At 41.9% G+C, this 23,688-nt stretch overlaps 1 protein-coding gene across 2 annotated transcripts in view; it reads left to right on the top strand.

Annotated features, from left to right (window-relative positions):
* Nucleotides 1-23,688, top strand: part of SUSD6 (sushi domain containing 6) — a 61,895-nt gene that overhangs the window by 20,240 nt on the left and 17,967 nt on the right. Inside the window, exons 2-3 of one of the 2 annotated variants that reach the window (XM_035113486.2) lie at nucleotides 3,757-4,015; nucleotides 10,616-10,811. In XM_035113486.2, the coding sequence (XP_034969377.1) occupies nucleotides 10,691-10,811 (121 nt within the window). In that variant the 5' untranslated portion in view covers nucleotides 3,757-4,015; nucleotides 10,616-10,690. The remainder of the gene's footprint in view (nucleotides 1-3,756; nucleotides 4,016-10,615; nucleotides 10,812-23,688) is intronic. The other variant, XM_035113478.2, reaches the window with a different exon arrangement.

Genomic DNA, 23,688 nt, shown 5'->3' with positions numbered 1-23,688 from the left:
GGCCGCAAGGAGAGAGGGGCATCTGCGCGGTTGCAGATCTCTTTCTCTCTCTCGATCTCTATTGCACTCGCTTTTCTATTTCTTGCTTCTCCAGCTGCATTACAGGTTTTCCTCCTCCCGGAGCCTCCCACCTCCTTTTCTCCTCCCCTCGAGGAGACGGCGCCTCATTTCAAGCTCTCTTTCTTCCTCTCCCCCTGGCTCGTCAGTTCCATTAAAGAAATGCTCTCCCATCTCCCCATCACCTTCTTGCCGTGAAATTTAAATGCAATTTTGACCCCCCCCCCAAAAAAGAGAGAGACGGAAGAAGGGCACTGATATCACCCTGCCTCAGAACTGAAAAGGAAGAAAACGAAGGCGAAGGGATCTGGTTCTTAATTTTTAACCATTATTGTTTTGTTTTGTTATAACTCTCCAAGCTGCTGCGGGGAGGAGAGATCCTGGGGAGGGAAGAAGCCCTCCCAGGGCTTCCGATTGGCGCAGCCGCACCATCTGCTCGCCCATCGGGGGTGCCGATTGGTGCAGCCGTGTGATCCGCCCGCCCGCCGGGGCTTCCAATTGGCGTGCCCAACCGCCCATTGGCGCAGCCGCCCGCCTGCCAGGGGGTGCCGGCGCTTCTCTGCCACTGCCGCCAGCCATATAGTTGGTGGGATGCAGCTGGCTTGGCTCGCAGAGCGCCCCCAAGAGGCCAGTGCTGCGCTTGGCCTTGCTGGAGGGCGTGACGGGGAGCTGGAGGGAGGGCGCACTGCGGTGGGCGGGAACGCCAAACTCGCGCTCTGCCGGGCTGTGCTCCGCCTCCGCCTCTGTCCATCAGCCCGGCGCCTCCGACTGCACTTTCCCCACCCACTTTGTGTCCCCTCCCCTTCCATGCCTTGCCCTCGCCCCTTGCCCCCCCTAGTTTTGATGCTGGGTACGCCTCTGTACCCAATAGACATGAGCAAGCAGGAGCAAGGTTGCACTCCCCGTTTCTTGCGCTCTACATAAGTCATTAATCACAGTGACGAAGGCCAACTCAGTTCTGTGGCCAGGTCTGAGCCCAGATTGGAATGGAGCTAAATAATCTTTATCCTCCATGAATGCTTGCAGCTGTCCTACCATGGCCCTCTCCATCACCTTTGCCCAAAGTGGGTATTTGCAACTGGTCCAAAGGATCCGGATCTGGTTTCTTTAGGAGCAGTCACACAACTGCCTCTTTCAGTGCAACAGGGACCACCCCCTCATGCAGTAAAGTGTTAACCTCATTCTGGACCCAACCATTCAGTCTCCCCTCCTGCTAGATTTAATAAGTCAGGGGGTACAAAGCTCAAGGGGGCACATGGTTGCATGCAAAGTTTCAACGTTGCTGCTTTTAAAGGTTGACATTCTGACTGGCTCTCCCCTTGCATGCTGTCTCAATAATCAACCCTTTAAAAAAGCAATTAAAAATATTTTATGTGTGGGTTCCACTGAAGTTTTGTTTAAAGTAAAGGGTTCCACCACTGCAAAAAGTTTGAGAACCTGTCTTGGGTCATAGCTCACTTGCTGCTGCTGACATTGATAGATTCCCATTTAATTTAAGTTCAGCTAATTTACCCTGGGTCCAGCTCATTGTATAATGGCAAAAAGGGATTAACTACATTTTTAATGTGTTTGCTGCAGGTCTACATTAGTAAGAAAGAGGTTGCTTTTCCTAAGCAAGCTGTACTTAGTAATGGGTCCATTTTTTTAAATGCAGCTGTTTAAAGTGCAGGCTTCAGGTGTGGTCTGGTGTTCCAAATTTGGATTTGAAACACTGCAAACTCAAATCATTGAACTCTACTGCACAGCTGCTAGATTTCTGAATTTCTATAGGAGCCACAGTCCGATTTGAAAGAGGAAAAATGGCTTTGTTTTTCTTGAGTCATCTCTCTAGCTTATTCTGAATAACTGCATGGCATCTAATTGTGCTGGTGATGCAGATGATAAGCTTCCAGTCTGTACTGAAGGTTTGTATGAGTGGTTTTAAAAAAGGATAGAGAAGGGTGTTATAGTTAGTAGTAACAAGAGAGCCTGTGAAGCCAATCTCAAAAATTTATGGGCCCTTAGCATACTTTAAGGGCCCCCAAGGAATGTTGGTGATGAACTGCAAACTGATTGGCCCTGTGTGCCATCCATCAATCCAACAAGTTAAAAAGCTTGTAAAGAGGCTAAATGCACTTGCCACGACTGCAGTAAAGCTCACAGTTTCTGGCATAGTAGATGAAAGGCAAGGTGGGGTGGGTGGGAGAGAAGAGCTCATTGCATACACAAAGATGGACATTATTGGGTGGTGGGACAGCAGATACAGTGTTATAAACTGGGATAGAAAAGCTAGGAACCAAATGGCTCCTGGGATCTGGGTTGTGGGTGCCAAAACATAATGTCTAGTCGCCATTTAGTCGGCCACACTTTTTATTTATTATTTTGATGCACATGATGAACCAATATGCAATTCACATAAGTGACTGATCGTTAATATCACGGTGGTTTTTTTGTTAATACATTTTAAATTTAGTGTTTACAGTAAAAATATTGATACCTCAGTTTTCAAAACACTCTACTCTTTATTGTTAAACTCCTTAACATACTGTCTGTCCTTAACATATATTTTGAGACTTCAAAGCACATAGGTAAAGGGACTCCTGACCATTAGGTCCAGTCATGACCGACTCTGGGGTTGCGGCGCTCATCTCGCATTATTGGCCGAGGGAGCCGGCGTACAGCTTCCAGGTCATGTGGCCAACATGACAAAGCCGCTTCTGGCAAACCAGAGCAGCACACGGAAACACCGTTTACCTTCCCGCTGTAGCGGTCGCTATTTATCTACTTGCACTTTGACGTGCTTTCGAACTGCTAGGTTGGCAGGAGCTGGGACCGAGCAACGGGAGCTCACCCCGTCGCAGGGATTCGAACCACCCACCTTCTGATCAGCAAGCCCTAGGCTCTATGGTTTAACCCACAGCGCCACCTGGGTCCCTATTCATAGCACATACATTTCAGCAATTCTTGAGTGTCACCCAGGCACAAAAAATGGCACCCACCTTTTGAGGTTCTCGCAAATGGAGAATCTTTAGGTGCGAAATGTGCCTGGCGCCATGCTAATTTTGAACCCTGAGCAGATATGCTTCTCCCTTTGGAAGACCTTCCTTCTCCCCAAAGGACAAGAACTCAAAATTCTTGTTGTTACTCCTTAAAGAGTGGACTAGTTTGGAATATACATTGTCACATGAAAATGGTGGCTTTATTTCTTCATTTTAGCAAATGGGGAAAATCTTGGATGTTTCAAATTCTGCCCAAGTTTGGTAACACTTTCTGCTCTGAACTATTCTCTTGACCTCTTAAAGAATTTGCAACTGTGGAAAGAGTTGCTTCCTGGCTGCGTCTGGCCAGTCTATCCCATACTTGTTTGCCAAAGGTGGAGCCAACAGAATGAGTCTGCCTTTATAGAGAAAAGTATTTTTAGATACCACAGTATCGGTTCTGAGCAGCATTTCTCATTTCTGACAGCTACTTCGCATACTTTCAGACACCATGACGTCATATGGTCAGCATGAGTTGAGGAAAGAACTGATTTTTTAAATTTCTAAATAAAAGATGGGGTTTGTGTTTGCTCTAAATGAGTTAAGGCAGGCTCTCAGTATTCTGTATCTGATACAGGCCATATGGCATTTCTAGTGAAACCAACAGATGTTTCTCTCACTGTGTCCTTTTCCTCGGTTGCTGCCTGATCTCTTCTTTTGTTCCCACATGTCCTGTCTGCAGAGGGCCGTCAGCAGTAACGCAGGCAGCAATTGTTGCTGTGTGTCAAGTTATTGGTGTGGATTTTATAATACAAAAATTCATGGACAAAGGAGCTGCTCACCATGTAGAAATAAAGCCTGTCTTTTCAAAGAGTTCAGTAACTGGATCCTGGCTTCTCAGTCATCATCTTTACCGAATATCCTCTCCTTTGTGTTGTGCCTGCTGCTGTTCAGAGCCAATTTAATATAAAGCTGAATTTGCTCAGTGGCTTGCATTTGTGGTGAGTGAGCCTACCCTCTATACAGCTTTTCACTGCTTTTGTTTCTTTCTTTCTCTCTCTCTCTCTCTCTCTCTCTCTCTCTCTCTCTCTCTGTGTGTGTGTGTGTGTGTGTGTGAGATGAGAGAGAGAGAAGAATCTGTGTAAGAATAAATTGTGGGGAGTTTTCTGCCAGTCCCACTGACTGATTTGTATGTACTCAAGAGGTGCTGTTGGGTTCCTGTTCTAAGTGTAGAAGAAAAAAGCTTGGCATACAATAGGCTGTTCTGAAGAAGTATTTGCAAATATCCATCTATATGGAGCAACTTCTCCCACAACTAACACAGAGGGAATAAATCATAAAGGCTGAGAGAGCCATTGTTCTCTGAAATGGGTTTCTTGAATAGCTGTTATGTTCTTAAGCTGATTATGTACTAACTGAAATTCATACAATATTTAAACTGTTGTGAAAAAAGGGAACTCTAGACATTTTTAGATGCTTCCAAATTCACATACCAGGTGTTTCATTTGGACGTACCATATCAAATATTTGGTTTTAGTTTCTGTCATTTTCGCAGGGCAAAACAGTATCCTTCAATGTTGTCATCTGCCCCTATACTGTAATAGAGAGAGGCGGCAGTTACCCCCCTGCATAGATTCTCACATGTAGAAAATTAACATTTTTACCAAAAATTAACATTTTTACCAAAAAGTGTGCTCACAGCTTCCTAGAAATAAACACAACAGCAAATGGGGTAAAATGGCAATGTGGTGCTGAGCCCCAAAGACTGCGCAGATGCTGGAAAGTGAAACTTATAAACATCTTGGGGAACTTATATCCTTCTCTAAAACTTTCCCCACCCACAGGTAGTTAAAACAGAGTATTAATGTTTATTTGCTCTTGAATGTCAGTTTACTGAAACATCTATAATTTGCAGCATGATATTATATTTAAATATGTAGCTGTGTTATGGACTTCCTTTGTTTCGATGCAACTACGAACTTCATTATTTTATTTATATGAACAGAGTTTCTGCTTCTTGGCTCACAGCACTTAATATACAGTGTAACTGCCACATTTGACCAATAAGAAATAATTATGTAAAAAGCCTAGTAATTGTCGTATTGGGTGCAATTCTGTGGGTACAAATAAATGAATATAAGGAGTAGTCATACAGGAAGTTCAGAGAATAAACAAAGTATCTTCATTCAATAAGCATAGAATACTATGCTATAGATCAGGGATCCCCTACCCTTTTTGGCCTGGATGGTTCATTTGGAAAACTAAAACTGCTGTGGGCAGCATAAGATAATAAGAAAAACTGGTGATGCTGAGACCTCCACAATAGGCAAACCATTTGCACACACCAAATCAAAAAAGCAGATACCATCACTCCCAAACCAGGCAATCTCCCACCAGCAAAACATTCCCACAACCAAACAGCCCCCCCAAAAAGAACATCAGTTAAAAAATTAATAAACAAAAGGCAGGTGCTCTTGGCAAGTACCATTGGCAGGTGCTATGGGGGTGTCTGAGGGTGCCATGGTCCCCACATTTGCATCACCAGCTACAGAGTGTGCACATAAATTAACAGAATGATAGAGTCAGATGCACAGTTTGCATCTATTGTTATCTCAAGGACCATGTGGTTGGTTTGAATCAAAGGGCGTACATGCTTCAGTTTCACATCAGATCACTTGATGAGAGGGAAATCAATGGGGAGGAATTCAGTGCCATGCTCTTCTGATTAGTTTATTTCAAGGATTAAAACTGATTATCCATGGCAAACGAAAGTTACCGGTACTCTTTAAAATTGATACCGGTACTTCTTGGTACACTGGTTCTCAGATTGTTACTTCTTTATTCCTCTTTCTTGTTTCGGGGTCCCCTTTCCTTCCCAAGAAAAACAATTTGTAAACTCAGTTTTTTTCTCTTAGACACAGAAAAATGATATTTTGGCCCCAATTCCACTTGCTCAGCAAATTAGTGGAAGTCAATGCAAGGGATTCCACTAGTGCCCCTGTCCCACGCCACCACCAAATCCACTCTGGATGGCCAGGAAAAACCCCAGAACAATGCACAGAGGGAGGATAAGGAAGTGCATTCTTTCTGACAAGCAGGGACAAAATAAAGGACAAAAGCTACAATTGTAATAGCTCCCCCAGAAAGGGTGTCAATTGAACACACTGTTATATATTTGATTGTTTTCCTGATGCTTGGTATGTATGAAAATAGGGTTTTCTAGCTTGCATGCTTTTGCTTGGGCTGTCTTATTGGGGCCAGGAGGTTTCCTGATATTTTATAGAGAAGAACATTTGGGGGTTTGAATTAGTGGTGCGTACTACTCTCTCTTTCTCTCTGTGTGTTCTTTCCTATTCCTGTTAATAGCTAAACTCTGGTTTGTTTCAAGCTAGTTTTCTGCTGTGGTTTATAAGTATCTATGTGTTCATTCAGAAATCTTCCACCCACTGACATAGCAATTACATTTCCCACAGAATGTTATCTGCAGGGGTTTCCTTTATAAAATCTGTATAATGTGATCCTTTTAAGCAGATGAAGGGTGGGGAATTCAGCATAAAATTGTTGAATTTTCCTTTCAGATGTAGATTAGAGGTCTTGTTAAAGATGGGCTTTTACCTTTTGAACTTGGTCTCCTGCTGCTCTCCTCTTCCTCCCCTTTTATGGCCTGTGCCCCCCTTGGCTTTAGAGTGACAAAAATCCCTTGGTGCACACATGTTTGGCCAGAGCTTCATGTCTATTGAAACTGATTTGAGGCCTTACTAAAAAAGGGTGCTTCCTGGTAGGTGCTTAGATTTTGGGAAGCAGTCCCCTTTTTTAGATAAACTGTTGACTAATTAAAAATGCATTCTGTTGGAGAATTAGTGCAAGCAAAGAAGCTATGCAGCAGTGAGAGTGAGCAGTAATTATGTGGAATCCAGTTGCTGAGCACTTTACAAGCTTCTAACACCTTGGGTTGAAAGAGGTGAAGAATGAAAGAGAAAAAAACAGGAGTATCAGCCCTTTAGGTCAAAGGCAATTAAATACAGGCAATTAAATACAGCCTATCTTGTGACTTGTTGATCAAAGGTAGGCTTCCACCCTAGCTTTTGAAATCAGCCCAGGTAGAATTTGCCTTCAAGCTGCTGCTGAGATTTATGCAGCTGGTGGCTGAATATTTGACACTTGAGATTGTTCCCAGAAGCTTTTTCAAACCTAGACCTGCTTTGACTCTATTCAGCAGAATTTTATTGCCTCTAGGTAGGAAGCGTGTGAGCCTTAAATTTATTTTGAAGAGCCCCTTTTCTTTCCCCCCTCCCTAAAAATACAGCCTTGGCAAACATTATCCAGCAAAGTAAAGGTGCTTTTGTAAACAATTTGTCTCTATATAGTTATGATGAGTGTGCATCTACCAGGGTTATTTACTGCCAAGAAACTGAGATACGTTATTGAGTAAGAGGGAAAATTTGAGTAACAATAGCTGCTTAAGGAGGCATGCTCACATGCATTTGAGAGTAGAAAGCTTCAGTATTTTCAAACAAAGGAATGTGTTGATCTCTTGCTACTTCAAAAGGCAATGATGGAATGACTGGAGTGGTCTGTGGATTAATTCACAAAGGCAGCAGCTTCAAAGTAACTTTTCCTGGCTGCATAATAAGAGAGAACAATAATAAAAGATTTGAATAGTGCCTGTCTTATGTGTATATGTGTATTGGTTTGATAGGAGGTAAATATTGAAATACTTAGAACCTGAAACCCCATGGGACTAGGAAACATCTCTCCATAACCAACCCACCCTAGCTGCTTGGCTTTTGTTGCTTTGTGATATTACAAGATCAGGGTAAGGGTTGGGAATTTTCCGCAGGAGGTGTAGACCTAGACATAGCATTAAAGTGTCATGTGCCTAGTGCTTCATAGGACTAGGAAATAGATGGGCTTCTGTTCGATTGTTATGGTGTTTTGGGTGTGCAAAGGCTTTCACCATCCTTAAGCTATTCATCCTTGCAGCAACCAATAGGAGTCACGCTTGCCCCACTTAATGGTTGATGAATGCTGAGTGAGTTGAGATGTTTAATCAGATGCTTTTACAGTGGTTTGAGAGGTACTGCCCTCTGTAAGAGCTCTGTGTCAAGGATTTTTTTAAAAAAAACATATGACCTAGGTAAGTTTGCAAACTTAGACCTAGGTAAAATTTGCAAACCGGGACACTACTTCCAGTTTTGCAGAGTTCATAAACAGGGCTGTTCTTAAACCGAGGTATCACTGTATTTCAAAGGCATTTCTTAAATTATCCACATAATTTGAAGAGTTAACAATTAAAAGCATAAGTTCTGAAACAACTGTGTTCTCAAAAAGCTTTGAACTTAACTTAAAACCACTGAAAATAAACCACAAAAAAGCAGATGGAATTTCTACAGACTAGACTTTAAACCAGTCTTTCTTCTATTGGCTTACTGTTAGGGCACTTTCCCCCTTGAGATTACTGGTTTTTTTAAATCCTGTTTGGGATGAGTTCTTTTTAAATTAATTTGACTTAGTTCACACAATCCAAAATTTGGTATTAATTTTATTAAAATATTTATAGAATGCCTTCCTGGACAAATAAGGGTTGTCGACCTTTTTACCCCCAGGGACACATTTGTGTTTTTGATCAAGTACCATGGACACCAACCTCTCTGATCGCTTCCCTCCCCCACCATGACAGAAAAAGAGAGTGTGTGCATACAAACACAAACTTTGCTTTTCCAAGGGATCTAGGTAAAAGTCAGGTAAAGGTAAAGGGACCCCTGACCATTAGGTCCAGTTGTGGATGACTCTGGGGTTGCGGCCAGCACTCATCTTGCTTTATTGGCCAAGGGAGCCGGCGTACAGCTTCCAGGTCATGTGGTCAGCATGACAAAGCCACTTCTGGTGAACCAGAGCAGCACACGGAAATGCCGTTTACCTTCCCGCTGGAGCGGTCCCTATTTATCTACTTGCACTTTGACATGCTTTCGAACTGCTAGGTTGGCAGGAGATGGGACCGAGCAACAGGAGCTCACCCCGTCACGGGGATATGAACTGCCAACTTTCTGATCGGCAAGCCCTAGGCTCTATGGTTTAACCCACAGCGTCTGATACAATACAATAAATATGAGCCTGGAAGTGTGTGTCATTCTCCAAATTCAGTTAACTTAAGAGTTTGAGTGCTGCGTGAAGCCTTTTCTGACATGGAAGTGAATACTATAGCCCTTGGAATTATTGCTTGCATTAGGTGATACTAAATTGTAAATATCTGTGTAAAGAATTCTCACAAATGCCCAAGTTCTGGGAGGTTCTTCTTGATTGGAATCTTGGAGTTCGGCTTATGTGAGCTGCTGAGATGAATAAATGAGAAGTCAGTGAGAAAAGGAGCCCTTTTGGGAGGAAACTTCAAAAGGTGGAGGCGTGCTATACTTTTTATTACAGTTATTTATACTGCCCCCCCCCCTTTCAGGATATAAATTCTGCCAAAATGACTCACAAGTAACTTTTCAGTTACATATTTCACCCCGTGAACTTGGGGTGGGGTTAAGAATCAAGTACTTCAGCTCCAGCTGATAACTTGGTTTAATTGGCAAATAGTGTTGATTTGAAGGCCTTGATATCACTGGTACTGAATATCCAAGGTGTGCCTTCTCCCTCCTCCCACCCCAGTGAATAAATAGCATAGGTTTAGTTGTTCCTGTATGCAAGTGCATATTCATTGATGGGTTTCATAGAATCAGAGAATTGGAGAGTTGAAAGGGACCTCGAGAGTCATCTTGTCCAACCCCCTGCAGTGCAGATATTTAGAAATCCAGTTCCAGGAAGTTTTTGTACTGATTTGGGATTGAATGTTTGAGAGTTATAACAGCTGTAAACTGTGTTTGAATACATTATTAACCCCCTGAAGCTACTTGCCAGAGGACAGGTTTTTGTTTATTCATTTGGCTTCCGTTCTGAATATAGAAGGTGACATACACCATTGGCTTGAATCTAATAGTCCACAGGTAGGAATGATGTCACTTCCCTGAATTTAAATAGCTACACTCTTTTGTAATTCAGAGGTCTGGCATTTCTGCTCAGCAGCTTGTTTTTCTCGCTGGCTTCCACTTATACGGCAGTTCCTTTCAGGTAGTGTATGTATTCTGACTATTTTTCTCCCTTGGGGGTTTGGTTTCTGTCTCCTTCCAGGTGGCTAATGAAGGATTTTGGTTTATTTATCGTAGCTGTCTAGTCTGTCATATCTGTGTGAGTGGTTCCTTTTAAAGACCGATGCCTCTGTCTAGTAAAACTGGTTTACCTGAGGTCTCTTGAGTGATATCGGCAGATGAGGCAGTTTGCCAGGTGACTTGTATCTTTAAAACAAAAACAAGTCACCCTCGTAACATATATCATCTGCCTTAACAATAGTCAAGAAAGGTGTCCCTTTTTTATAGACTCCTGGCATCTTTATATTTCCTGGATTTTTTCAAAAGGCTTCTTGAATTTTGTTTCATACACACACATGCATTTGCCCAGATGGAAGTCAGTTTAGTCAGGAGTGTATTTATTTGGAGATGTCTAATATTTTTTTTTCCATTTTACAAGTTTAGCTGACCTTCTCCCCCCCCCTTTTTTTGTAGGTAGAATTGATCTCTGCCAAGAAAACATTAAACGTTGGAGGGGGGGAATAATCAAAAGCAGTTGGCGTCTAAAAGATGTGCCATGGAATGGTATCAACAACAAGCACCACCACATCGCTGCTTACCTTGATCAGTCATGGGATATTTTTTCCATTGGCTCTCTTCAGTACCCTCACGGTGGAAGGACTCGACTCAGGTAAGTAAAGCTCTCCCTACTTAACTTTGGTAGGTTTCTAGCTCTCTCTGCAATGGCTCAAAGCAAATAACAATAAATGCATTTAAAAATGGCCTCTTGTCACTTAAAAATTCAGAAACAGAAGAGAGAACAAAAATGGCTTAAGGCAGCTTCCTTATCCTTTAAGGGTCTTGGTAGGAGCTAGGTAGGGGTTTATATTGCCTCCAATGCATGCTTGTGAATGAAGTGGAGATTCTAATCTCACCGCATGGAACTGATTACACAGAGAACTATTTTGGCTGGTTAGTGCAGATACAAGGGTGTAATATTGTGAGAGTTGCATTAGTTATGTCCTGTTGTCTAATTGACAGGTTACTCTGTATATTAAAAGGCAGCTTGTGGTTTTCCCCATTGTATTTTTTAGTTTAACCGTAAGTTAAAACCTAGAACCGACTTGTGTAGGTAGAATCAATGGACTGCAGTTGTGTGGGGCAGTGGTTAGAGTGTCGGACTAGGACCTGGGTGGCCCCACTCAGCATAAACAAAGCTCGCTGGGTGACCTTAGGCTAGTCACTACCTCTCAGTTTAACCTACCCCACCAGGTTGTTGTGGGGATTAATTGAGGACAGGGGAGAACCATGTAGACCAGCTTGAGTCCTTGGAGAAAAATGGTGGGGAATAAAAATAAATAATAATTGTAGAGAGGTAATACCTGCCCTTCCCCTGCCTTGGATAGCACTGTGCACTAAAACCCCTCTCTGGAGGAGCACACTTTATCATTGGTATAATCATACTGAGACACTGAGTATGGAAAATAAGCAAGCAAATTTTATTATTTTATTATAGGAAATACATGTTAGATAGGAAATATTCTATTTTTCACCATGTCTCTGGGGGACAATATCTTATATGTGAATTGCTAACATTCAGTAAAAATAATCACTGTTGTTGAGGACACTGACTTGGTCTTTTTTTTTTTTAGTTTACACCCCTTTATTCTAGCTCCCATTGAGAAGGGAACCCTGATAGGGCAAGTGCATCCATGCAATATACAATACTTTTAATAAAAACTTAGCAAATTATTAAGTATGGTTCTGGAGGGCAGAATAGAGGTTGGAATGGAGAGACTCACTAGCTGCTGTCCAGGTGTGGCTAATGGGCAATATTAGTCTTCCCCCCCATGTGGATGGTCAGGTACATTATGGCTGAATTTTATCTAATAAAACTGATTATAATAACTAAAGAATGGGGAATGCCTGTTTTTAAAATACATGCATCCTTATTTTTGAATTCTCCATAGCGTCTTTGGCCATAAGCCTATGGGATGCTTGATTGTAATGTCTCATTCCTGAAACTCTCAATTATTTTCTGAAATATCTGTTTCTTTTCAATATTTGTAATGGTAACTCACTCATTTGGCCATAGATATGTAATTCAAGATGGTGTTTAGAGCTCTTCAGTGTAGTTTTCCAAGTGTGTCTGAGAAAGTTGCCTGAAGCAGCTGTAGCTTGCCTTGGTTAAGGTTTGTGCCGTGTATTAGAAATGGGCTGCTTGCCTCCTACAGTACATCACATTCATTCCTTTCTTTGGGGTTTGAATTGGGTAAAGAGATTATATCATACAAGCAGGTGGCTGGACCACAGTATTTAAAAGTATTTGTGGGGAAGAAAGGTTTTAGTTTAGGAGTATTCCTTGACACACTAGAGCAGGCATAGGCAAACTCGGCCCTCCAGAAGTTTTGGGACTACAACTCCCATCATCCCTGACCCCTGGTCCTGTTAGCTAGAGATGATGGGGGTTGTAGTCCCAAAACATCTGGAGGGCCGAGTTTGCCTATGCTTGCACTAGAGCCTTCTCCTTAAGGATGTGCCCATTTCCAAATATAGCTATTTTCTGTTAGTTGCAAGTTAGCTGATAGCTTCAGGGAGAGGTGGAAGATGGTAGACATGCAACAAAGTTCACCTGCAGCAGAGTTACGTAGGTCTTTTGTGTACTGTAACCTAAAGTCCACTAAGGATTTGATATATTGATAAGTACCCAGTTCTGCTTTCAGTAGGCATACCTACCTATTTTTGAGCAGTTTAGGCCTCTCAGTTTCCAGCTCAGTTGTAAGGATTTCACTATCGGCTGCTGTCGGGAGCAGCCCTGTTACACATCTTTGGTGCAGGCGTGGAGGTGCCCCTGATGTAGCACCAGATAAGGGTGGTTGTGTGCTCTCGCAGCTTTGAGTGCTCATCATGGTGTAGAAGGGGCCCTGCATTGAGCTGACATCCATTCAGCAGAGAACACACTGGTTTAAACTGCTGATGCTGTCAAACCTTATTCCTGCTGAACTGTAGCAAGCAAATCACTGACTTTGTGCTTGTAATAGTATATTCATTCAGAATGCTGATCTGTTCTTGTAACAGCAAGCGTTGACATGTTCCAGTGTCTGCTGTTTAATTAATACAGGGTTGTTCAGAGAAAGGGCTGTGGGGAAAAGCTTTGGTAATAAGAACTTGAGGTATTTCTTCTCCACTCCTACTTCACAAGTTTCTTGTTGGAAGCGTTTTCCATTGAGTACGACCATTTTCTTTTCCATTGCTCTAGTGGGCCATTTCATGATACCACATTTAGGTTTACGTAGGACTTCTTTCTGGAAAAAGAGGTATCGGAACTTGTTGGCCTTTTTTGGGAGGGAGCACCCAAACTTCAACTTTCACCACCCACCTCTGCCACCGCAATTGCCTGCCCACCCCCACCCCGCCTCTGCAGCGCAACAAAGAGATGCCGGAACTCAGTTCCTGTGAGTTCTGGCTGGGGGGGAACTTTTCCTTGAAGGCTTGTCCATGCATTCATGCTGCAAACAATGTATAGTACCCAGTAATTTTAAAACATGGGCAATGTTTGAGTTACTCAAAATGTAAGCCACTGGATTTGCTTCTGTTTCTGCATTAAAAAATGGATGCACATTTACATGCAAAAGGATTTCTAAACACTTAAATGGTTCAAATGATCCCATGTCCCACAGATGAAACAGAATTTAAATGCAATCCTTCAGATTTTGTGTTTCTCCAAAACTTAGGATATAGTCCTCTGCTCAGAAAAAGCACCAAAATAAAATTTAAACACATGTTTTAAGAAGAAATGCATTTAGAAATGCACATATTTTGATAAAATAAATACTTAAAAATGAATTTTCATTCAGATATTTTTCACAGATTAATGCCAGAAACAGGATGGGGCAGAATTATTTAATTTGCCAGATTTCTATACTGCTCAATCAAAATATAAACTCCAAGTGGCTTGCATAAAAATGAACTATTTTATGAGCACATATGAAATTGATAGACTAGAAATGGACTGATCTGTCCATCCCTACTGAGCTGCTTATTTGATCCCAATATGTGAATATGACCTTGCATTTGCATTTCTGTCTGTTAGTTCATCCTGCTGAGGATTTGTGGATGCTTCCTTGGTTTGAAATTGCAGATGGCTGAATGTTCTGATTGGTAAATTCATCTCTTCCATTTTGGGAAAGAAAAAGCACAGTGTCTCAGCTCTCTTTTGGGAGAGTGCATTGGGCATTTATGATGCTTTGTGTTTGAAGTCAATATTTTGTCAAGTTGTGACTTTCTTTTATTGACTTGAGCAAATAAAATTCATTCTTACATATGGATCGTTGGAAGAAACAGCACTTTCCCAGATATGTCTGTGTAATATACATAATGAATACTTATAGACAGAGGAAGATTGGCTAATTTGGTTTTTCTGCACATTTTAGACAGTTGATTCTTTATAAAATGGGATGACTTTTGTAGTGTCTTGAATTACCCACACAAAACACACATTTTATAAGATGTTCAGAACCAGCAGAGCTTGAAATACCCCCAAAACTCCCAACCCTATCTCATAAACATTAGCCATAAAAAATATAATATCGGCTAGAGCTATGAAAGGTGCCTATACATTGACAATGAGAATGTGCACACTTGTACAGGACTGCAGACATACGCTTTAGTCAGTAGATAGGAGTTCTGAGGAACATTTAGACCAGGCATCCCCAAACTTCGGCCCTCCAGATGTTTTGGACTACAATTCCCATCATCCCTGCCCACTGGTCCTGTTAGCTAGGGATCATGGGAATTGTAGGCCAAAACATCTGGAGGGCTGCAGTTTGGGGATGCCTGATTTAGACAAAGGGAAACTAGCTTACTGATTGCAGGAGGAAAGCTTGTTGGTTGTTGGCATCCTTCTGTCTCAGGAGACAATGGAGGAGTGCGCCTTTAGGGATGAATCAAACGGGAGAGTTACAGGGCCTGCCATGGCTATAGAGACCGATATGGGGGAGGCATGTTTTGTTGCAGCTGGGGCAGATGAAGGCATCTGGTTGTGCTGCTGCAGATGCACCATGATGTTTCTTCTCTCTGCACTCATCCCAGTGGTCATTCATCCTCTAGTCACACAAGGGATTCCCATACAGCAGGGTTGATGTTCTCAGTCTTCATGTCTTGTTTGCAGACAAGTACACACAGTTTTCAGTTGAGCTGAAGGTATAGGGAGAAGAATATGCCAAAGAGGGTTGGGGTGAGCACACAGCCCTGTTTCACAGTGCTTTTAATAGGGAAGGTGTCCGAGCATGAGGCATCATACTGGGTGTTCTCGTGCATGTTCTCATGGAATTGCACAGTAATCTTGTGGAGTTTAGGTGGGCATCCTGTCTTGTTGATCACTGTGAAGAGTCCTTTTTGGCAAAATACTAATACTAATTCTATTACTACTACTACTACTACTACTACTAATAATAATAATAATAATAAATGACTTTCCCAATCCAGGCAAAAGTGAATGGATTTTAGGGTTCGGCACAGCAAAGAAGAGACAAAACTTGGAGCAGCTCAAGAGCAATGTTGACATCATTAGTGTGGGATGGCATGGCATGGCATGGCATAGAATGGTATATTGTCATTCCTTCCAGGAGCTGAGAACAGTATTAGCTTTACAGCAGCCCTGAGGAATGACGTGCGTGGGCTAGGCTGAGCAATTGGCATGCTCCAGGCAAGGATGATCTTTGTAGGCGAATGGGAATTCGAACTTGAAATTCCCACATCCATACATTCCTGCCACCTGGCTGGTAAACACTTCACATGGCAAGTTCATAACCCTGGTTCATAACTATCCCTCCCTTGGAATGCTGTAGTGTGTCAGAGGTAAATGAATTCCTGGAAATTCTTTGTATATAGAGGAATTATGGCCACACACACTGGCATGGGTCCATTGTGTGCCTGCATATCTGTATTTCCTTCTTGAAATATTACTGTACTCACCAGTGGGCATAATATGGTGAAGCTTGTCTGTCATTTAAGGTTAGAATTGTCCCATTCTGGCATACACAATATATATGAAGCTGAACAAGATGGTAATTCTAACACACTTTCACTATTGAAATAGTCCCAACAGGTTTGTTGCCATGTACTGCTAGCAGTTTCTACTTAACACTTGAATGGTTTTTTATTCCTTCTTTACTCCCTCTCTTGCTATGGCAGTTTGGGCAGGGTGAGCAAGTATTCCTACAATGTTGACTTGTGATAAAATGGTTTCTTTATATGAATTTTCAGCTTACTGCTTCTGCTTTTGGCAAGATGTCTTAAAAACAATCATCTCTAAATCCAGCCAGGGAACAAGCAGTGGAATGGAAACATCTTTTGAACACTGGAATATTCATTCACTGGATACAGTAGCTTGATCAGCAGTGTCCGCTGTCAGTTAATGTGTTTTTTCACCTGTTTAAATGTTAGCCTAGTTTCCACTTGACTGAAGGCTCAGCTTGAAGCTCTGTGTGTGGTCTGCTTAGAGACTCATTGAAATCCCTACAAATTAGAGGTGGGGAAACAGTAACATATGAAGAGTTCTTGCTTGATGTCAATGTAAATATTATCTTCCGGTAGTCCTGGATTGGTTGGTGACAGTTCTGCCTATTGCAGGTTTTTGGGTTGTCAGCTAAAATTCTAACTTGCCTTGTATGTAAATAATTTCATCCATTTGAAAATGTGGTTCCTGTTTGTGTTTGGGTCAGGAAAAAGGTTACAACCTGAAATTTCTCTAATGTAAGAATTCATGGCTTTGGGATATGTAAAAAATAAGAATCTTACTCTTCTGTCCTACATTTTAAAGGAAGGACAATGGCAATGAGTACTTTCACGATGTTGCACACACAAATGCATCCTAAGCCCCAACTTGATTTGAGAGTAGACCTTTGAAGAACAATTCATGATGTAGTGGTTTGAGCTAAATTATTGTTTCAAATGTTGCCTCCACTGAATGTAAGGTAGCCTTAGGCAAGTTGTAAGCATAGCTGAGAATGAAGCTTCACACTGCAGACGGTTGGCACACTTATTCCTCATTTCACTGTTCCCCATTACTTGTTACCAAAACTTTATTGATCTGGACCACAGCTGTCAAATATTCCACAGAGGAAGGGAATACCGTGTTTCTCCTAAAATAAGACGTGCCTCTAAAATAAGCCATGGCACGATCTTTTACAAGCAAAAAAATATAAGACATCCCCCGAAAATAAGACGTCTTGGGGGGGGGTACCGGTACCTACCCGACCCAGCGGGAGCCGGCAAATGCAGCAGCACGCGCCGCGCCCCAGCCCAGCGGGAGCCCCAGCCCAGCGACTTGCCGAGCTCCGACTGAACGGGCCCCAGGACCCGGCAGCGGGCAGCGCGCGCGAAGCCGCAGCAGCCGGCAGGAGCCGGCAGCAGCCCCAGTTGCGCCGTGCCGCACCGCGTCAAGCCCAGGGACCCAGCAGTGGGTTCAGTGGGCAGCGCAAGAAAGCCCCATACCATACTTAACAATGCTGTACCATGCTTAATTAAAAAATAAGACATCCCCCGAAAATAAGCCGCGATGTGTTTTTTTATAGGAAAAATAAATATAAGACGTGTCTTATTTTAGGAGAAACACGGTAGCTCTTGAGAGTGGGAGGTTAGGTAGCTTACAATAGACCTTGATTAAACCATCTGTAAAAGGGCACAGCCATAATGGCTTGTCATCCAGGCTCTGCCAGTTGTCTTCTGGTGCTGTGTTTGTAATAATATTAGCATTTCAAAAGGGGAATTACCATAACCCCCAGGTTCTAAGAGGTAGATGGTTTGCCTCCTAATTGAAAAGCTGCTTTGTAGCTATTGTACTCATGATTGACATGCATAGCAGATAATAAAAGTGAGACTTGGAGAGGCTTTAAAAGTGAAGGTTGCCACAATCCTTAACATTTCAAGGGTCTACAAATGGCACTACGTGCACTGCTCTGGTTTGCCAGAAGCGGCTTTGTCATGCTGGCCACATGACCCGGAAGCTGTCTGTGGACAAACGCTGGCTCCCTCGGCCTATAGAGTGAGATGAGCGCCTCAACCCCAGAGTCGGACACGACTGGACCTGATGGTCAGGGGCCCCTTTACCTTTTTATATCCTTTTTAGGGACGCAGGTGGTGCTGTGGGTTAAACTACAGAACCTAGGGCAGGCACCCCCAAACTTCGGCCATCCAGATGTTTTGGACTACAATTCCCATCTTCCCCGACCACTGGTCCTGTTACCTAGGAATCATGGGAGTTGTAGGCCAAAACATCTGGAGGGCCGCAGTTTGGGGATGCCTGGCCTAGGGCTTGCTGATCAGAAGGTTGGCGGTTCGAATCCCTGTGACGGGGTGAGCTCCTGTTGCTCGGTCCCTGCTCCTGTCAACCTAGCAGTTCGAAAGTACATCAAAGTGCAAGTAGATAAATAGGTACCGCTCCAAGCGGGAAGGTAAACGGCATTTCCGTGTGCTGCTCTGGTTCACCAGAAGCGGCTTTGTCATGCTGGCAAAATGACCTGGAAGCTGTATGCCGGCTCCCTCGGCCAATAACGTGAGACGAGTTCCACAACCCCAGAGTCGGTCACGACTGGACCTAATGGTGAGGGGTCCCTTTACCTTTTTATATCCTTTTTAACATGTCCTAGGGATTTTAACTAGTTCATGTAACTACAGGAATGATCTGCCATAGAGGATCATTGGAGAGACTGAGAAAAACTAATCGTGATCACAGTGTTCTAAAGCATATTAAGTGTGCTTTTCCTTTGCATTTATTTTTTACTATTCGGATTATATTTATAATACAGTACACTGAAATAATGGATGTTTTCTGTATATTTAAAAATTCTAAAAACTTCACAAGAAGCCTTTTGCTTTCATGACAATACTTGGTACTGTCAAGAGCACCATTAAATAGAAGAAGAGTTTCCAATAACTATTTTAAAGGAGATTCAGGTAGAGCATAAGGTCACAACTTTTGAGGAGTTGGAGATGGCGTTTATAAGTGGTCCATGTTTCCCAAGCATACAGTAAGGTTGTAGTACAATACACCATGATCAACTCCCGCCCGGAAACCTATGTCCCCACTATGGAAGGACATGTGGATCCAGAATTGGCCTCCACAGTCACTTTCGGACTTACTATTACGACCGTGTTCATGGAAGACAATCTTACTTGGCTACGAGTGATCACCAGAGAAGAAGAAGGTCACAACTATTAAAATAAAAAATATTAAAATGTTCTTAAGAATGGGGCTTTCATTAAGAGTAACAAACTCTGCTCCCCTAGATTGGCTTGCATTTATCTTGCTTTCACACAAATTCCAGATGTACATGGATGTTAAGATTTATTTGCATATTCCATGTTATCTAAAAACTTGCTCAAATTGATGGATTTTTTCCATTCAAAGACTACTAAGGATACTATTATAAACCCGCTTATAAAAATTATAAAATGATCCAGTAATAAAATGTCCCCAAATAGTAAACACAAAATAAGCCAAATGTTAACTGTAGTTTAATGCAATAAAATACCCATAGCATTAATTTTTTAATTATTCCCTTCAAAGGTTCATAATCTGTAAAAAGGGGCTCAGGCCATTCTAGCATTGCATAGTGTTGGGATACCACCACGAAGTCCCTTCCGTATATTTAAGGAAGCCACTGCTACCTCATTTCAAAAGAGTAATTTTAAATAATAAATTCTCTATTTTAGTAGTCTGGATTCATATGGAGAAATGGGATTTTCCTGCGCTCACAGGTTTTATGAGGAGGAGAAAAAGGAATCACAGTCTCTAGCTGTGTTCAGTTTGGACTGACTTAAACCACTTTTCAAAACTATCTGAGCTACAGTACACGGCAGACCATAGCATTATTTCCAACACTTACAAAGAAACTTCCCCAGAGTCATACCAGTGAATCTGAGACTGAGTCACTCTGTTGTGCTCTGGTTTTTTCCAAATGGGTTAATTGTGTATATCCTGTGCTCTGACACATGGAGGCTCAGAAAAGTAGGTTCTGAGAGGTGTGCAATTTGTAAGGCCTTTGCTAATGTACATATGTTGTACACATGTATGGACAAAGAATGGTAGAGCTTCTATTTCCTGTGATCTCCATGTTTCATGTAGGTTTGACTAAACATTCATGTGGCATTGATTTTTAGGAGCCTGAAATGACTAGCACAGAGAACCACACATAGTCAAATGTTCTTTTTATTTTAAAGCAATTTTCTATAGCTTTTGTGGATGTAGAGGGAGGATGAAATATGAACTGCATCTGTTTAATAAACCAGAGAGAGTTAAACATGGTCAAATGAACTCTGAAAACCCAATGTTCAAGAATTTTTCCATTGGAGAAGATGGATTTCTATGGAAGTTTATGGCTAGTCAGAGCAAACCAGGATCAATCAAGCTATGGCTTCGGATCTTGGCTTTTGTTCTCAAATGGTAGATTTAAACAATTTACACATTTTAGAGTTCAGTGTGTGCGAGGTGATCTACCAGGTTGTGTATACTGTTATATTGCAAGATGCAGCAATTTTGGCATGTTTCATCATGTAATGGAATAGATTAAACTCTGGAGTTCATAGGAGTCCTCTCGGGACATGAACCTTGAAAACCTCTGTGTTTCTATTGTGCCAACAGTCTATGGCAGGCATCCCCCAAACTGCGGCCCTCCAGATGTTTTGGCCTACAACTCCCATTATCCCTAGCTAACAGGACCAATGGCTGGCGAAGATGGGAATTGTAGTCCAAAACATCTGGAGGGCCAAAGTTTGGGAATGCCTGGTCTATGGGATCCCTTAATGAATAAATAGGATCTAAAATTGCTCCTGTGGTATCCTGAGAATCTGAGCTATGATTTAAGTTAGAAAAGCATCCAGTTCTTATGCCTGCAAAGAGCAGCATTAAATAAAGTGTGAAGAAGTTCACTGAATCTTAAACAAGAATGCTCTGAGTCAGATTTCCATTGATTGGGGAAACTACAGTATGGTTTAATTTGATGGATCTGAGAGTTCAGCAGTGTTTTGCATCATAAGGAATCCACTCAAAGCTCTGTCAAGACTAAAACTTCAGTATAACCATTACTCATAAATGTCAGAAGTTACACAAAGGTTGTATAAACCTTCAATTTCTACAGTGTCTCAGCATCGATCTAGTTTCTTAAAGTTCATTTCTTGTGTCATCTTGAGAAATGGAACACAATATGCTGTCTTTATGTTCAATGGCTTAGCTCACTTTGGGGACAGGTTTCGGGGGAGGGAATCAGATTTTGAGGAAGGTATTCTGATGTTAGTGTTGCATAAATTGGTAAATTTAAAATGATTTCAAAGTGGAAGGCGGGCAGGGGGTTCTGTGCAGTCTGTTATTGGGAATGTACCTGCATCCAGCTGTAGAGCATTTGGGAAATTTTTGAACCCTCCACCCCCAACACATGGCTTCCAACACATGGGGCAACAAGGTAGAACCAGTGCTACGGTATTTTGTTCAGTTTCTTTCTGACTGGCATCTAGCAGAACCAGGAAGTGGCCTCTCTTTAAGAACTCTCTGAGGGGTTTTCCCCCTGAGAACTTTCTTTTTTGCACTTTCTATTTTGGTGAGTAGAGCACTTTTCGAGAATTGTTACACTGTACTATTGCAGCAAAACCCCTGAATATGACTGTCATAATCTTGGCCTCATTTGTCTTCGTGAAGGTTGTTGAGACCTGCAAATGTTGCTCAAGGCTTACAGAGAAACCTAGGGAACCCCAGGTGCAACAGTTCCCATCTATTGATGTGCAAATGTGCTTTGGAAGCTATTTGACATAATATTTCAGGGTGTGCACCCTTTATTCACTTCTCTGTCTCAGGGATCCCATGTCTATTGGGGCTCAACCTGTGACTCATCACTTCATTCTGTTCTTCCAGCTGTCTCCAGGGAGAAATTCCATATCTCCTCCAGCTTCTCCACTGAGCTTATTCTCCTTCTGCTACCTCATCGATTTATTAATCACAACTTCATTAAAATCATCAGCTTTTAATTCTCTCACTTCTGAGTCTTCGGTTTCAGAGGTTGTGATATCCACCCCAACTTGCTTCATGACCCCTTCAATAGCTCTAGTCTTTGTTTGCCTTATTAAGAGAACCATTAAAACATTTGGCTACCTATCACTTCTGGTTAGAGTTCTATTTTAGTGATGCTTATCTCGCCTTGTGGGTGATTGAAATTGAAGCCTTCATACTATCTGCTAGTGACTTTTCAGCTTGTGTTTGCCTTGGAACACTGAAGCTTTTAGGTGTCCTACTAGTGGACACAAATGTATTAATTGTGACAGAAGTACTTGGAGAGCCAGCAGACACTTAGTATACAGACTGCATACAATGTTGGTTTTGTTGTTGTTGTTGTTCTGTTGAAGGAAAGCAGATTAATGATAAATGGCCTTTGTTTGCTTGCTTCTGGAATGCTGTAATGAATTATGCTAACCCTGGGAATGGATTTTCTTTTTCTATGCAATTTTCCCCTGTTACATTTGTTGCTGTTTTTGATAGAAATAAATTACAAATTAGAATATAGATTTGACATGTTTAGTGTCACAAAAATAAAGTACACCTTTTCCCCAGTGAAATGTCTGGAAAACTATGGGATATGTGTGTTTTTGAAGGTCTGTCAACATAAGCAAACACACTTTAAATCCGGTTCATAAGTAATGCTTTTGCTGGTGTGTAATATTTTTAAAGCCCAATTTTAAATTAATACAGAAACCAAATTAAGCCAGCTTATGGGATACAAATATTTACTACATTCCACAATCATCAGCTAAGATTTGATACACCATTATTTGACTCTTTAAATTTCTCAAAGCGTTCTTAGGAACATGGCCTACTGATGAGATGGTTTTAACTGCAAAGTTAGAGCATGCTACAAGACATAGGGTAGGATTAACCAAATGAGTCCCATCAGCATGAACCCTCAAAATTGGCTTAGGGAGGTGTCCAGAGAACCCCCCAGAACAGTGTGCAGAGGAGGGAGGGGGATCATTCCATCTGGGAAGCAGAAATGCTTGTGCGGATTGCGCGTTTGTCATGGCACGGCATTAAAGTCCACCCAATATTTTTAATAAAAAGCTGTACTCTGGCAGGTTTCCTCCCTGGTTTGCTAATCATGGTAGAGGGTTAATGAGGATGCGGTATTTCTAGTGTTGCCGCATGTTAATTAAGAATTCAACTCTGTTGCTTGTGAATCACCAGCTGGTGACTGCATTGGTATAAGACTGTAATTAGTCTTTATTTCTCTTTTGGGGATCTTTTATTAAAAAGCTTTGGGGAAGTCTGGAATGACTGGGCATATTTTACACTGTAAGTGTTTGTGTCTAATTACATAAATGCACAGCTATGATTACACAGACAAATCCCTTCTCTTGAGCGTGCTCCCATTTATCAACATTAGCTTACAAAAGTAGACTCTTCTTCAAAATACAGGCTTGACAGGGAAACAGTAATTTCCCAATAATGATTTGATATGAAGAAACCAGGAGCAACAAACGTTGAAGTTTTTTCTGCTGTGAATACAGTAAAGTTTATAGTAAAA

Source organism: Zootoca vivipara, chromosome 1 (genome assembly GCF_963506605.1).
Source record: "Zootoca vivipara chromosome 1, rZooViv1.1, whole genome shotgun sequence".
Taxonomy (NCBI): domain Eukaryota; kingdom Metazoa; phylum Chordata; class Lepidosauria; order Squamata; family Lacertidae; genus Zootoca; species Zootoca vivipara.
Note: the sequence above shows the minus strand (reverse complement) of the source record. Positions and strands in the feature narration are given on the sequence as shown.